General features: G+C 46.1%; 1 protein-coding gene across 3 annotated transcripts in view; it reads right to left on the bottom strand.

Annotated features, from left to right (window-relative positions):
* The window catches only part of CCDC50 (coiled-coil domain containing 50), a 48977-nt gene that overhangs the window by 19658 nt on the left and 13793 nt on the right, over positions 1-15526 (bottom strand). For all 3 annotated transcript variants that reach the window (XM_082486886.1, XM_082486887.1, XM_082486885.1), the window contains exons 2-5: positions 11533-11595; positions 10076-10205; positions 5111-5201; positions 1939-2056 (exon numbers count right to left, since the gene is read on the bottom strand). In XM_082486886.1, the coding sequence (XP_082343012.1) occupies positions 1939-2056; positions 5111-5201; positions 10076-10205; positions 11533-11595 (402 nt within the window). The remainder of the gene's footprint in view (positions 1-1938; positions 2057-5110; positions 5202-10075; positions 10206-11532; positions 11596-15526) is intronic.

Below are 15526 nucleotides of genomic sequence, written 5' to 3'. Positions count from 1 at the left end.
GGAGATCAAGAGAGAGAAGGCACGGCCACGCTGGGACAGGATCGGTGCAGGTAACGCAGTCACGCCAGACAGCCTGAGCAGAAGATTTGTTTTTGGGGTATCTCAGGGTGATTAACTCCTCAGCAAGCGCTGGTTCCTGCGGCACCTTCCACAGGGGCTGTGTAAACACTCTTTAGGTCCTGGTGTTACTCTCTCAACCAGCAAGTGACTGAGTGAATACAGAAATGTTTTTCATGGCACAGACACTTCTGGGAGGAATGCTCCCTTTTCTTCATGTTTATTTTTCCACTTTTTAAGAGCTTGGATTGCTCTGGAGCCGTAGCCTTAATCCACACTCCTCCTGGATGCGGATAAATTTTTATTCGGTCTAAAGACAGACTAAAACCCAAGCAAAGCAAGGGCTTCTTTTTTGTTACATTAAGTTTAAGTTTTGTTTAAGTAATGAGGACGATGCAACAGAGAATGCTAAAGTCTCCTTAAATGGTGCCCAGTATTTAAGAGGTTCCAGACCAATGGACTAGATGATCCAGGCATCAAAATCTACTCCAGTCCTTTCTAGTTTTTAAGGAGCGAGGATGAAGAGCAGCACTATGAATAGTCAGGCAAAACACCTTCTACCTCACCTCTGGAGACTACAGATTATTGAAGGAAGAAAAATTAGACCCACAAGATATCCTGCTCTCCAAATCCACACCACAGTCTCAGTTCACAGAGTCACAGACTTTTGTTGGCTGATTTCTGCTACAGAAATCCATCCTGTCCTACCATCTTTGCATGGCAACACTATTAACCTATATTGTATTTTTTCAGGGACTTGTCCCATTTAATTCTGAAAAACTGAAGTGTGGGTTGGCCATAGACTTCAAGATCAAAGTCTTTCCCAGCTCTGTACATGTAGCAGGACTTGTAGGCACGAACCACGTGTGCTCACTAACCACTTGGTTACTGTTTTGCACTTTGTGCTTTCTGTTTTCTTGGCCATTCATGAACTTCTTCCCAATTGAAACTAAAATACTTTGTGTAAGTTCAAATAAAGACATTTAAAATTGCCAATGCCATTGATGTTAAAGTGAGAAATAAGAGGTTTGATCTTCACCCTCACAATCCGTTAATTAAAAGCAGCCCGTCTCGTCCCCAACACATTATTTTTGAAGAAAGAACACAAGAACCACCACCAGTGCACAGCAAAGCCAGCCCAGATCGCTCCATAATTAAACACACCCTGATTCTCTCCTCCCAGTTTAAAGAAGGTCTGTATTCAATCACAAAAGCCAACCAAGAGAAAGCAATTCAGCACTATGGGTCATATCTTTTCCACAACGTACAGACCCAGACGATTATCACAGCAGAGATGTTCTGTGGAGATGACCTTGTTATTCAGTAAGTCATTCAAAGTGGTTGTGCTAATTTTAATGCTTGGATACATACCTGCAAGGAGTTATTTTTGAAAGGCTGTTCCACGAACCAGCATTTATTCCTTTATGCACGTAGCTATGCCAGCATCGCAGATGAGCACACAAAACTATTTCTCTTCAAATGCAAGTGTGGAATTGCATCTGCATTTCTCCCCCACACATTTGCGGTGTTACACAGAAGTAACTGTGGCTTATCAGTACCATCAGCTACTGTCTTTTTCCACAAGCCCTTTCAAAACACGCACAGGCGTACTTGCACATACACACACCACGCACTCTATATCCCTGTCCTTTACGCCATCTTCTAGGACATCAAAAATTATAAAATTGTCTTTTCCACTTTTTTTTTTTTAATATTTCCTGATTGTAGAATAAAGTCTGATCCTGACCCTGGAAACTGATGCAATGCTGCAGTGCTGCATGCAGGACTGCAGGACAAGGGAAATCTCCAAAACAGAGTTGCCAGACCACTAGGTTCACCTATACTGCCGTGATCTTGATCCTTTATCTATCAGAAACATACCTCCATTTTCTGCATAATAGCTATCTTCATAGCCCGTGTGTCCCTGGGATTCTGGGTAGTGCTTCTTGCGCTTTTTTTCTTCCTGCAGTTCCTTCTGTTGTAGGAGACGAGCAATGTCCTGCAGAGATGGAAGAAAATAGACATTACCGTTCCCTCACCAAAAGAAATCTCCAGATTCTTTTATTCAAATTCTTTATTCAATTAGAAAAATCCTGAGAGTTTAACTTTTCAGGCATGGCAACACAAGGGTTACTCTCAAATTCAACGCCGGGGCTGGATGGGGCTTCTAACTTTGTGATTGACACAAGGCACTATCTCAGCAACCAGTACCCAACCTCACCCAGGCCCACTGCTGAGCTTCCAACCCCATAGCAGACTCGTGGGTTCCTTTTCACCTGCACACAAGCCTGCGAAGCCCTAATGGCCACAGCATGGTTCAGAAGGGACCGCATGTGCAACTTTGGACTTTCAGCAAGGATTTGGAAGTCACACAAGCACACTGGACCCCCCCCCGAACTCCACCAGGGAAAGAAAAAAACAGAGGCAAAGACTGTGTTCAGCTGAAGGCACTTTGGACTGCAAGGAGTTCCCAGAGAAAGTCATGAACTCACTTCAAACTAGTGGTAATTTACAGGGACTGTAGGATGCCAGGCAGGGAAATGCATCAATTTGACAAACAGAGGCTGAAGAAAACAAAAATCGAAAGGGACGTTAGGAAGAGAGGACTAGGCACAAGGCAGGAGCGCTGTGGGGACTGCAGCCGTTTATCTTCTGTCGCAGTTTTGGTAGATATGCCAAATACAAGAGCACTCCATTTTTCTAATTGGTTTTCCTTCGAGATGACTAATGGAACTACATGACCCAGCAACAGCAAACAGCTCCCTGGGGCTTGCTGGTTTGGGGCCCAGAAGCTTGCGAGTCAGTGGAGGTAGTCTGAAGCTAGGAAGAGAAGCTGAAAGATACCAGCAGGGCATGCTAACCCTTTGGATGCTATATTTAAGCCTCCCTAATCCTCAGGACCTTTATAGAGCCGTGCATATAAAGTGTACATTGCAGGCAGGAAAAGCATCACTGAAATGCAAACTAAGAGCCAAGACCCTCCAGAGCAAAGCCAGCGCTGGAGGACACTGGATGGGTGTTCAAGTGCAAACTATTATTTCAGGACTCAGATTGGATCTGCTCAGTAACTGGCTTTGTGGAGGACCTGGGGATGCCACACGCTCTTTTCCAAAAAAAAAAAAACCAACCTCAAAAACAACACAACCCCAAAACCCCCTACTTCCTTTCTCCTGACAAGGTTAACCTCTTCTAGCAACTACAGTAAGTCTATAAATATATGGGCTTAAGCACATTATCTCCAGGAGTGAGACAGCTCAGGACTTGCAAATCCACGCAAACCATTTCTTACAAACTGGACTTATCAGCAGGGGGGCTTAGCGCTTCATTTAAATATCCCGCGCCCCAGACTGGATCTGCCAGAGCACTGGTATAACACTGCTAGCCACTACCGATATCAGGGAGCTATCACGTACGCTGGGCAGCTACTACCCCCTCACATATGACAAATACATGACTAGCCTGACCTGTGGCTAGTACCGGTGTAATACAGAGCATCCTGCAAGGTACATGTATAGCTGCTGTGCTGAGGGCTACAGAAGGGGCTCTGACGTTTGCCACTCTGCCAGCTGATAACTCCCCTTGGGGCACTGCGCAACCCCACTCATGCTGCTCAGACTCTGCATCAGCACAGGGGCCCACTCAAATGAAATAACCCTGGCGGGGACCTCGGAAGAAAAGCAGTATCAATTCAAGCTCTCCAGAAATCCTGTTGCAAGGAGAGGCAGCAGTGCCGTGCTCTGGTACCAGCTCCAGCCTAACTCAGTCCACAGCTACATTTCAGCCACACTTGGGAACTTCCTATGTACCAGCAGGAAGAGAAAGAGCATTTATGACTTCTCATTGCTTCGAGCCACATTTATTTGAAGATTTCCCCCGACAGCACAAGGTGCTCAGCAGGCAGGTGTGACAGATTGCAGGGACCTGTTGTCAGACTGCTGACGCCCCAGCAGCTCTCTACGTAAAGCAGGAAGGAAAGGTGCGATTCCCACAGCCAGCATGAGTGGTATTGCATCCCCTTCGCCTTCCCAAAAAAATAAGACAGATGGTCACATTTATAGCACAAATCCTTTAGCCAGCATTCCTCCCAGCCACATTACCACAAGCTCCTCTTGGAAGCCCTTCCACACTTGCCTGGACAGCCCTTCAGTACTTGCTTGGACTTAAAAGTATAAGAAGAAAATGAAGTCTTGCACAAGCAGACCAATGCATCTGTCAGGTAAGGACAGGTTCTTATTTCAGGCTCTTCTGGGAAACACAGCCTTGTGTTTAAGCTCTTCCTAAAGAGAAAGTGCCACAAGGTGCCTCTTGAACATCTTAAGACTACTCAAGACTTCTCAGGGAACTATCTGTAATCAAAAATGGGGCCACGCTCCAGGCTCTCACAGGTGTTCCTCCATTCTGTGGCTTTCTTGACTACCCAATGTGACAGGCTGACACAATAAAGTAATCAACAAGCCAAACCCTTTGAAGGCCAGGGACAGACCACACTGCCCACTCTCAAGCAAACAGCAGCAGAGCATCATTTTGCAATAACAAAAGGAATCTGCTAGTAAGAAACTGCATCAGGGTGTTCAGGCTGTGAAAGACTAAACTGAAGATGAAAGAAGGTAATGGAGAAGCCAGAGATGGATGACTGGGCTGAGGGTTCTGCTGAAGTCTTTGCACCAAAGATGAAGAAATTCACACAAAAGTATTCTCACAAAAGTAGTACTTGCCATCTTGAATTTGAGAAAGCAGGCAGATGTCAGAGCACATAAACAATCATAACTTCCTACATCAGGGCAATGAACACCTCACCAAGACCCACCTATTACTCGCCCTCCTCATTAGCAGGGCCACTGGCATCAACAGCCTTGTGACCCTTGAGCGCGTGGACTGTGACTGTATCTTATTCCTGTAACAAGACTCCCCAAAAATCTCTGTGCAGGCCGAGATCTGTGAGGTCCAGGATTGACACCACGCAAGCCAACTCCTGTGGCTAATGACTGAGAAATTCCTGCACGGAAAGGGCTGCTACAAATAGCCCTGCCATCCCTGCGGCTTTAAAGGTTACCTCGTCTTTCTCCTCTTGCCTGCGGCGCTGCTCTGCTTCAAATACCAGCTTCACTTGGATTTCCTGAGCGATCTCGCAGTCCTGTCGTTCTCTAGAAGGCAAGGAGACAAGGATTATAGGCAGCTAAAGTCCCGGGCATCAGTCAGCCTACAGGAAGGGATAAAAGAGCTGAAGAACCCACCTGATGTACACAGAAGAATTATTACTCAGTATTAGTGCAGAGCCTATGAATCCTCACCAGGGACCAGGACTCCCTGTACTTACTGCTCGCCAAATTTAGAAAATAAGTCCCAAAACACTCACAATCAGAATATAAAACAAGACAGAACTGATTCATAGGCAGTTTGCTAAGAAAGGAGGATAGGCACCATAGAATCGGACAGGCCAAGGTAGTGCATAGGAGTCTCTGCAAACGGTCCAATTCTGCTGAGGAATTTTTATACACCTGGTGCCAAAGGAGGGGTTTAGGGGTCCATTTAATGTAGGCATTTCTGGGAAGTGCTTTTCAGGCAAAGCCGGGAAGGAGAAGTGCAGAAATGCTGATAGCAAAACGCAGTAATTTGGCTAAGCAGAGGCTGGAGGTGGCAGTTCAGTAATGAATGAGAAATGCTGCTGTGGTGGGACGAGACACAGAAGCAGAACCGGTGCCAAGAGGCAAGAGAGCGACACGCGTCAAAACGAGGGGTGACAGAGCCATCGTCACAGTGCCAGTGTGGATGCAGGAACAACACAACTGCATTAACTGGGGACAGAGAGATACCAGAGTAATTGAGACATGGAATAAGAGTTTCATCTGTGCGGACAGACCAGGAAGGTTGTATTTCAGGGATGTCGTACCGAAAGCATCTGCAAGAATTCTGCCATACTCAGCTTCGCGCTCCGATGCCTGGCAAACAGGCTGGAACGGTGTCCAGGGATTCCTTAGGGCAAGCCAGAAAAGGGCTGGGGGATTTGCAAAGAAAGATTAAGAGCTCTCTCTTTCAGTACTGTTGAAATCGAGCCAAACATTAGCTCTAAACAGGTCAGAGAAATCAATCATCTAAGCTGCGTCTGCAATTGAGACTACTGAAAGGCAAGGCAAAGAAGGAGATGAGATTGGGAACAGCAACAGGCAGAGCTTGCTTTATTAGAATCCAATCTTTTGAAGAATATACTAGCAATGATCAGATAGGGGATGGGAGGACTACCAAGAGCATATTACAGAAGTCAAGCAAATATTTCAAGAGAAGCAGGTTCAGCTATGTCAAAGTTGTGCTATGTGGGCTGGAGCAACCAGCTGTAGGCTTGTGCAACGATCAGGGTGTAAATGACCCAGCAAACTTGGAGGCAAAGGACCGGAAGAGAGTCTAGGATGCGAGCGGAGGAAATTAAAATAGTAAGTGCAGGCAAGCATTTTTGGTAGCAGAACAGAGAAAAGTGGCATGGCTGAAGCAGTCAGCGGCACCACAGAGCCTGCTGTTATAGAAAGTGAAGAAGAATGAGAAGTGGAAAGAGTAGATATGTGGCTTAGTGTGGGGAGGAAGGGCACTGCAACAAGAAGCGGGCTTAGAGGACAAATGCCACCAAAAACCAACTAATCTGTCACAGGGAATGAAAAGGAACATGCCGCTGGAGGGAAAAGAAGCTTCTTTATTTCTGTCAACTGCTCCTTGGAAGCAGACCTGCAATTGGGTACTGCATGTTATTTATACCCCCTTCCGCAAACACACATGAACCCCAAGTCATTGTCACAACATGACATTTCCTTCCCTTTCCCAGACGACCGCACTCGCAAACACTTGTGCATATCCATAAACTGACCCACATCTAGAGATGCCCTGCCAGGCACTCGTCTACTTCAGTGTGTGTAGGGCTGGAGTTATCAACAGGTCAAACATCTTCAGACATCAGTTTCTTTCATCCAGGTAATAAAACCTGCCATTTTGTGCGTGTGCCTGTGTGTGTTCCACTCGACTCCAGGGAGAGACCGGTTCAAAGGCACACAAACTCACGTGGCAGCAAGTCTAGTTCTTGAACCTGCCATATAAAAAGGGACCTTGGCAAACCTGGTAGCAGCACAGAACCAGAGTCCCCAGCGAAACAATAGCTGAATATGCAAATCCTGGGAGCAGGCTGCCAGTGGGCCCAAGGCAGTGGATCCCTTATGACCCCAGCCTCAGAGGACGGGAGTCCAGGTAGAAAATAAGTTAGAAAGGTCAGACATATCAAGGCATTGCACGTCTCCAGTTCCCCCAGCACCTGTGAACAGAGCTAAGGTGCCAAGTTCACCAGCACCAACTGACTTCCTAAATGCTTAAAATACATCTTATTGCAGACAAACAGGAGACAGAAACAGCTAATCATCTTTCAGAGCCAAGGCAACAAGGTCACTGCCTCTCCACTTGCAGCAAAGAACACTAGAAGCGATGCAAAAGCAGAAGCATTTTCTTGTTCCTGAAGACATGCCTCTTGGAATACACAGTATCAATCTCTAAGAACCACTGAACAGCAACAGAGGATTAGATTTTCAGTTTTATTGCTCAGTGGTAATTAAATACTGAGACTTGCTTAGTTAATCAAGGTAAGCTGGTGTTTCAGCTTGAGTGAGCATAAGAAAACAGGTTAAAGAACTTTTGACAGTTCTTGTCCTTCAGTTTCTTTAGTGCGAGTTCAAGTGCCCAGTAGTCCCCAAAAATCAGCCAGAGCAACATAAACCTCACCAACCCTGAACGTCACACGTAAGTGTCCTTCATTCCTGGGCAGCCAGGAGTGTTAAGAGTGTCAGGAAAACTCTACATCAGTTTAGGAAAAAGAAGGGGGGAAAAAGTCCGTGTGATCAGAAAGCTCCCATTCACACTGGCTGTAGGCACTAATTGTTGCCAGATGAGGAAAAAAAAAAAAAAAAAGGGGTTAAGGGAACAAATCAAAGGAACTGTGCACATTAGTGTAACCATCACGGCACTGGAAGCAAAACGAAGGAAGAGCATATTTTTCACAGTATTTCCAACAGTTATTTTAGCAGCCTTGCTACTATGCTTGGCAGCGTGCAAGCTGCTCAGCTAGATGTGAGAGGGACTTTTAAAGAAGCATGAAAATAAGGTTTGATGCTTCCCTGAATTCTTAAAAAGAGACAAGTTACTTCTATTCTCTCATTTACTGTCACAAAGTCTGAGAGAATCTAGGATTCGAAAGACAGAAGAAAGCCCATAAATTTGAAGAGCTTTTTTACGTTCCCTGTTTCTAAAGAGCACCCAGTGCTGCCCTTTTACTCCTCCCATCACCTTGCAGTGTCAAACTGTCCCAGACGATACAGAAAGCAACAACAGTGGGGATAATTTTGTTGCCAGAACATGCTGATGTTGCACAAGGAAGAGACAGTGGGAACATACAAAGAATTAAGAAAGAAAAAGATCCGATTACAAAAGGATGCCTCCAACTTTTTTTACTATTCTTGCAGCAGAGCTCAAGCTTTCAGGAGCAGAACTGCTGCTGACACAACATTTTGCATCAGCAGTTCTGCCTGTAACTTGGCTCACAAAGTTTGTAAATCCCATTTTAGAGTCCTACAACAAGAAAATTGTTTGCAGTTCCCAGCAAGTAACAAAAAAGAATAATCTCTGCCATACAAAATTAATTTTTATGTTGTCATTTACATGCTTACATCTCTAATTGGTAACGAAGACAAAAACATTGAAAGAAAGCACAGAGCTGAGAGATACACATTTATCTACCCAGTGCTGCCCGAGTATGCTGGGAACGTTGAAAACAGCGGCTCATTTCTCACGCCCCAGCTTCAAATCTTTTATGAGTAGCTCCTTTGAAGCCAGTCCTGTATCTCACATCTGCAATACAGAGCTCTTCTACTCCATCGCTGCCTCTGCCAGATGAGCCACCCAGGGTCTGTGATCCACCACCGACTGTACCTGGTGGGTGGCATCGCGGAGCAAGAGGCAAGCTGGGAAGCAGCGCAGCCGCTGGGAGATGCACCCTGCCTTGCAGCCCCTGCGTTTGCAGGGAGCCCCATCAGAAAGCAAGCTCCTGTCTCTCATCATCGGGATCTGACTGAGTCCTCTCACGCGACCCATTTGTTTCACCTCATGCATTGCCAAGAGACTAAAGGAGGGGGGGGGGGGACAAAAAAAAAAAAAAGCCAACCAAACAAAAAGAAAAAAAGCACCCATGTCAACTCTGGATTGGAAAGGACAGTTTGGTTCGCCCTGCACTGCCACGTTTCATTTCTACACCAGCTCCACAGCCAAAAAGAGAAAGAAAGCCAAATTACAGGCCACAGGGTTAGACCTGGTGTGTGGGGCCCAAGCAAAGCTGCAGACCAAACCGGATCACTCATCAAACATCCTCCCACAGCTGCTGCAGAAGTCCGTGACTGCAAGGGAAGGCCTGTCCCCCAACACCCATCTCCACCAAGTGACCCTGGGCCAGCAGCTCTTCTTCCCATGTCCCTTCACACTGGAGTATCCACAAACACAAGAAGGGGCTTTCAGCTGTTCAGCGCAGCAGGACACCAAAAAAAATTGCGCCCAGCTCCTCAAAAGCACCCATCCTGCACAACGTAAATATGCCAATATCTGCAATTTCCACAAGAGAGAGAATTCACTGTAACTGAATTTCTGTGGTGTGGCTGCTTCTTTCTCAGACTTTAGCCATGGACACGGTCAATGCGAGTGGCCAAGTTACCCCACTTTGCCAACAAGCAGGAGAAGGGGAAAGCTCCTTTCCCATGGTCTGGCAGCAGAATCTAAGCCACGATGGGCCCCAGGACCACCGACTTACACCCTGTTCTCATTACTCTGTGCCAGAGCCTAGTATCAATACTTCTATGGCAACAGATAGCCAAAGGAAAAAGGAAACAGCAAAAGGCTGATCAACCCAAACCCAATGTTCTGTCAATCAGCCACATCAAAGCAGCTGATTTCAGTGCTCTGACCAAACGGGACTAGCATTCCAACAGCTCCATCCCAAACTCACAAGTCTTTTCGATGTTTCTGGATTTGTGCACGTGCTTTCAGATCCTCCTCTTCTTGCAGTTGCTTGGCCACCTGCAAGTCATGTTGCACCAGACGGTTACGCTGAACATTTGTTGCCAAGTGATGCTCAACTGGAAATAAACACAGACAAGAACCCCCAAATCAGCTTGCAGAACTTCACGGCGTGAACAAGACAAAGCAAGTGGGAGGGAGATTCCAGGCCAGAAAGGAAGACAGCTCTTGGTAGGGAAACATCATGTAATATCTCTAAAGGTGGGGAAGTCCTGAACTGAAATTAGGCTAGCAGCTTCAGATTGCCTCGTTCCAGAACTGAGGGGGCTGTATACGTGTGTCTGTTACCAAAACAAGATCTGCATATCTTAAGTGCATCCAGATTTATAGGGAATGCTTATTAGGCTTTGAATGTCATTGTCTGGCTACAGGAAATTACCCTTGATTCATAAAGGGCTGGAAGGGACCACCAGAGACCAGTGAGGATGAGTTGAACCTAAACCACTTCTGATGGATGCTTCCCTAATCTGTTCTCAAGAACCTCCAGAGGAGGAAACTCCTCTCACTCTCAACATAATCGGTTCCAGAATCTCACTACCTTTATATTTAGCAACTGAATACTGCAGCAAGTCCTTTACCATACATGGATACTGCCTGCTAGAAAAGATGGCTACGTGAGCTGTAGCCGAGCGCCAGCTTCAATTCAGTGGTCTCAGGTTCCCGCAGCAAGGACACAACTTCAGCACAAGCTGCATGCTTGGCCCAGTACCTGGAATGGTATTAGCACCTAATCCTGGTAGATACCGATGGTTTTGGCACCCAGCAAAGCAGATTAGAGAGGTCAACACACCTGAGACTGCAATGCAAACACACCCCGAGTAACAGATAAGCATGTAAAAAGGGGAAAAAAAACAAAGTCACCAGTCACTGAAGTTCCTGGCTGCACTTTTTTTTCTCCTTTTTAAACCCTTGTAGGGTACAGCTGCCCTACCTCAAAATGTCTTGAAAGGAAGCCTCCTTTCAAAAGGCAGGCACTAGCAATTCTGAAATAAGTAAATAAACAGACGTCTTCTGGTTGCACTTCAGGTCAGCCTATAAAACTTGAAGCTTCCAAAATTGCTAGTCATTTCTAAAAACCTTGCACAGCAATAAAACCAAGTGCACTCCCACATGCAATTTTATCATAAATGGCATAAACAAACACAACTCTAAAAGAGAGCACAAAATTGAAACATGAAATGCAACTATCTCTAGGGTACAACGTAAGCTGGGGCAGAACGCAGAGTAGTGTTGCAGGACAGAAGACAGTAATAATAATAATCTGTATTCCATTAGAAAGGAAAAAAATTAAATAAAAGCAGGGAGGATTTTTCTTAACAAAACCAAAGCCAGATATCTGTTGGGAAAAATTTGCATCAGTTTGTTCCAAAGATCATTGCTACTTACTCTCTTGCTCCTGTAAGTTATGGGCCAAGGTATGATCTTCCAGAATGGCGAAGTCTCGACACACTAGACAGGGAAACAAAGCCAAGAGAATTAGTGTTAGGAGAGAAAAAAAAAAAAAAAAAAAAAGGCATCAAAAGAGATATGGGGTTTGGGGGAGCATACATATACAGAGCCTTCTGACACATTTGCTTTCTACCAGCCAAGGTCTGGACTTCTGTTTTTTTTTTTTTTTTCCCACTCCTGCACCTGTGGCTATTTCTGCACGCACTTACTTCTTTGTCCCTGTTTGCACAACAAGCCTTCTCCACTCTCCCCTCCACCTCCACTTTAGTTTAAGACCAGAACTGCCCACGCCACCACTGGATCAGACCTTGTGTACAAAACCCTGTATTCCACCCAGACTTACACCAACACCCACGCTGTGTTCAACTAAAACCAAGGTCAAGCATCTGTGCTTACTATGGCTCTCTTCGCCAAGTTAAAGACTGAGAGTAGTATTTTCTCTGTACAAAGACACATACACACTGTGACCTCCACAGAGCTGAGCAGACTGAGCTCCATGCTCTTGCTGTGAGGCACTTCTACGGTTTCAGGAATCATTTTCACAGTTGTCTCCTGTAAGCTTCATTGACTTATTCAAGTGCAGATACTGGCTATGTACCTAGAACCCAGACATGGGACCAACCACAGCATTACCAGCAGGGATAAGCACACCTTCTTAAAAAGATGCTGAGAAAAACCTGGAGGGAAGCTAAATGAGAAGGGGACAAGCTCGCTTTGGCACCAATCTGAAAGTAGCAGATTTTTGCCAGTGCCTATCACTTTCGCACTTGAACTTTCAAAGGAATGCTCTACCCACACTGTAGAAAAACACCAAGGTTTATTTTTAACTTGTTATGATAGGCAGTGGGGCAACAGAACGCAAGTCACACATATTGGGACAGGGACCCACACACAGCATCAGGTTCAGTCTTTTGGTGGCATGTACACACGAGCTTCTCGGTGAACCAAGGACAAACTGACCTGTGCACCCAAACTACAGTATGGGGTACGTGATCCTGCTCTACACATCTGCCATACACGGGGTTCCCATCTGCTTCAAGGTGAATTTAAGGCAGGGGCACTGAAAAATTGAGACTAGGGAGATCTGTCACTTGTTTTACCTGAACATGACAAGCTAAGCAGCTTAACAGGACCCAAGAGGGGAATCTCTCCCATTTGAAACATACAGCACAAAGCAGAGAACTACAAGGTGCTTTTGAAGCTGCAGAGTGAGGTACGAGCCACTGCCGCTGCGCTCCACAGGAGAAACCTCTGGGGAAGACCAAGGTTTCTCTTTAGCAGAGCACAGCAACAGCCCAGAAGAGAAAGTGAAAATAACCCCAAATCCCCCAGAACGTACCAAAACTGCAAGGGGAATTTATGAGGAACCTGTTTATGAAAGCTTCAGCGTCAGAGAACATTTCCATCACCACAAAGGGTGGAAAATACTGCAAAGAAACGAGAAGGCAGCTGTGTCTTCCCAAGCCACAGTCCCAGAAGCCGTCCCTCTTCTCGCATTGATGCATGTGCTCTGACAGAGAAGCATCAAGATGTTCCTCTGCACCCAGGTATCTTCGCAGAATATCTAGAAGAGTTTCTAGTTGTATGTACTAAGAGGTCAGATAGAGGATAAAGCATTTATCATATTCAATGGAATTTCTGGTTGAGTCTTTCTGCACTGGTGTGTCGCAGATGACAAAAGCTCCCAACAGCTAGAGCAGCGCTTCGGGGAAGGAGAGTGACAAGCAGCAGGGTGGAGATGAGGACAAAGATTATGGTTATATGATCCCATAGTGACTCACTTTAAACATGTACAATTCTGGATGGTGCAATTGAGGTTTTTGTCATTGTTTTGTTGTTGTTTTTTTTTTAACTGCAATTTCTTTTAAAAAAGGAAAGAGGATATAAAGCACTAAATAGAACTGAAACACTTCCAATGGGCATTTGTGTTTAAATAAAGAAACGCTGCCTTCAGCCACAGAACTGGGAAAACCACAGCTGAGCAGCAGGCAGCAGTGCTACCCACCAGTGACATACCCAGGGTGCCTGGTGGTCACAAACATAGGTTTTTACAGGATGGGGCTTGGGGATCTTGCCCAAAGAGACTTTATTTCTGTGGTCCTTAATACTATTCAGCTTTGCAGCACGATGATGGAAAAACCACCTTCTACTTGCAACAAGCATCATCTGGCCTGCTGGAAGAGCACCTCCAACTCGGAGGTTTGAGCCCTACTACCAGTTCAGAGCTAAGCAAAACCACCTCAATACAGAGCCACAAACAGCTTACCCAAATCTAGGGCTGTGCTTTTACCACCACATATTGAAGAAGCAGCACACTTGCTCCTGAGAGTTTTTTTTTTTTTTTTTTTTTAAAAAAAAGGGGGAGGGGGGGGGAGTGTTATTTTTAACTGCAATAGGTCTCTGAGCAAGTCCACTGCACAGCTGCCTGAACAGCTGTACGAGCAAGACAAGGCGGGCAGCACAGGAGCAAGGACGAACATTTCAGAGCTGCGTATTTTTTGCATAAAATTGCTGCTTTAAGAAATGCTTATGAAACTGCTTCCCAACTCTTTTTCGCACAGGCTCATACACTGCTCTGATCCCCGTGGTACTGGAGAGCTCAGCCTTGTTGGCCATGGTGCTGGCAGAGCTTTGCACCATCTTCCCCATAGAGGCACATGTGCAGAGGAGGACTTTTAAGTTTTTTACTCCGTTCTATCCACACCCAGACATGCTTCTCTGTTTGGGAAAAAACATGTTGACAGAAACACCCTTGGCATACAGGCAAGAAATTGGGTGGGCCATGGTAGAACACTGCTGCTCTTCTCTTGCACCAACCCCAAAAAAGTCTCATCTCCAGTGAGCTTCCTACAATACAGCAATGATTGTTTTAACCCTTTTGGATTGATGGGCCAATGGAAACTTTCTAAAGAAAGCATGGACTCAAAATAAAAAGGCCAAGTGCACATACTGTTGTGTTGTATAGATGGCCCTGCTTCTTCTAGCTGCTTCTCCAGAGATCTGTTAGAAGCAGTCCACGGGTCTCCAAAGTTAAACAAACAAGCAAAAATAAGGAAAACAAAGCAAACTCCTCTGCTCCTCACCTCCTATCAGCCACAGATGGAAGCTGCTGGATGCCAGAGACATAAAGCAGGGAATCAAGGCTCCTGTCTGGGTTGGTTTGTCTCCTCAGGACAGGTACATGCCACTTGGAGCTCAGTGCCTGGGCCAGGAAGCACACACAGCCCAGGACACCATCACACACGCTTCCCATCTCACGACCCAAAGCTGCCCAGCTCAGATCCAGTGCCACCCCTAACACGGCCATGCACCACCAGACCTGAGGCTGTGCCCAGCCACCACCTGCCCTGTCTCTGCACACAGGGACAAAGCAAGTGGGGACAACACTCTGGGACAAGCCACCAAGTTGCAGGGCCTAGACATGAATACAGGGGCTTGGTCTTAAACCAGTAATGATTATCCCATCAAGATCCAGTACAGAGAAAGAGAAGCAGCATGGTTATTAATGATATGCACGCTGGAAGCTCCCAAGTGTCTGAGCTCCATGGTGCCCCCATCTCACAGAGGACACAGCATGGAGCAGGCCGTTGGGGCAGCAGCAAGCCTTGGGTTTGCTCACATGTTGGGATCCATTCATGCAGTGCTGAAGAAGTCACTTGGCTGCGTATCCGCTCCCGTTAAGCTGCTCTTACAAACCCGCAAATGGATAGCTCAAGCACACAGCCCTCGCTTTGTGCTGCTGAAGCTGCTGGCAGGGCAGACGGCACAAGAAGACCTTTCGTCACTGTCAGAAACTTGGCTGGGCCGTCCGCCTCCAACTCGTCTGAGCACATTATTCCCAAGTCCCATCAGCCCGAGAACAACATGCAAAGGAAGATGAGAACATCCCATTACGAAAACAATGAAGTGCTGTCAGCCAGCCAGGTGGCGA

The sequence above is a fragment of the Vanellus vanellus genome (assembly GCF_965231255.1).
Source record: "Vanellus vanellus genome assembly, chromosome: 8".
Lineage (NCBI taxonomy): Eukaryota > Metazoa > Chordata > Aves > Charadriiformes > Charadriidae > Vanellus > Vanellus vanellus.
This window is presented reverse-complemented; position numbering and strand designations above follow the sequence as displayed.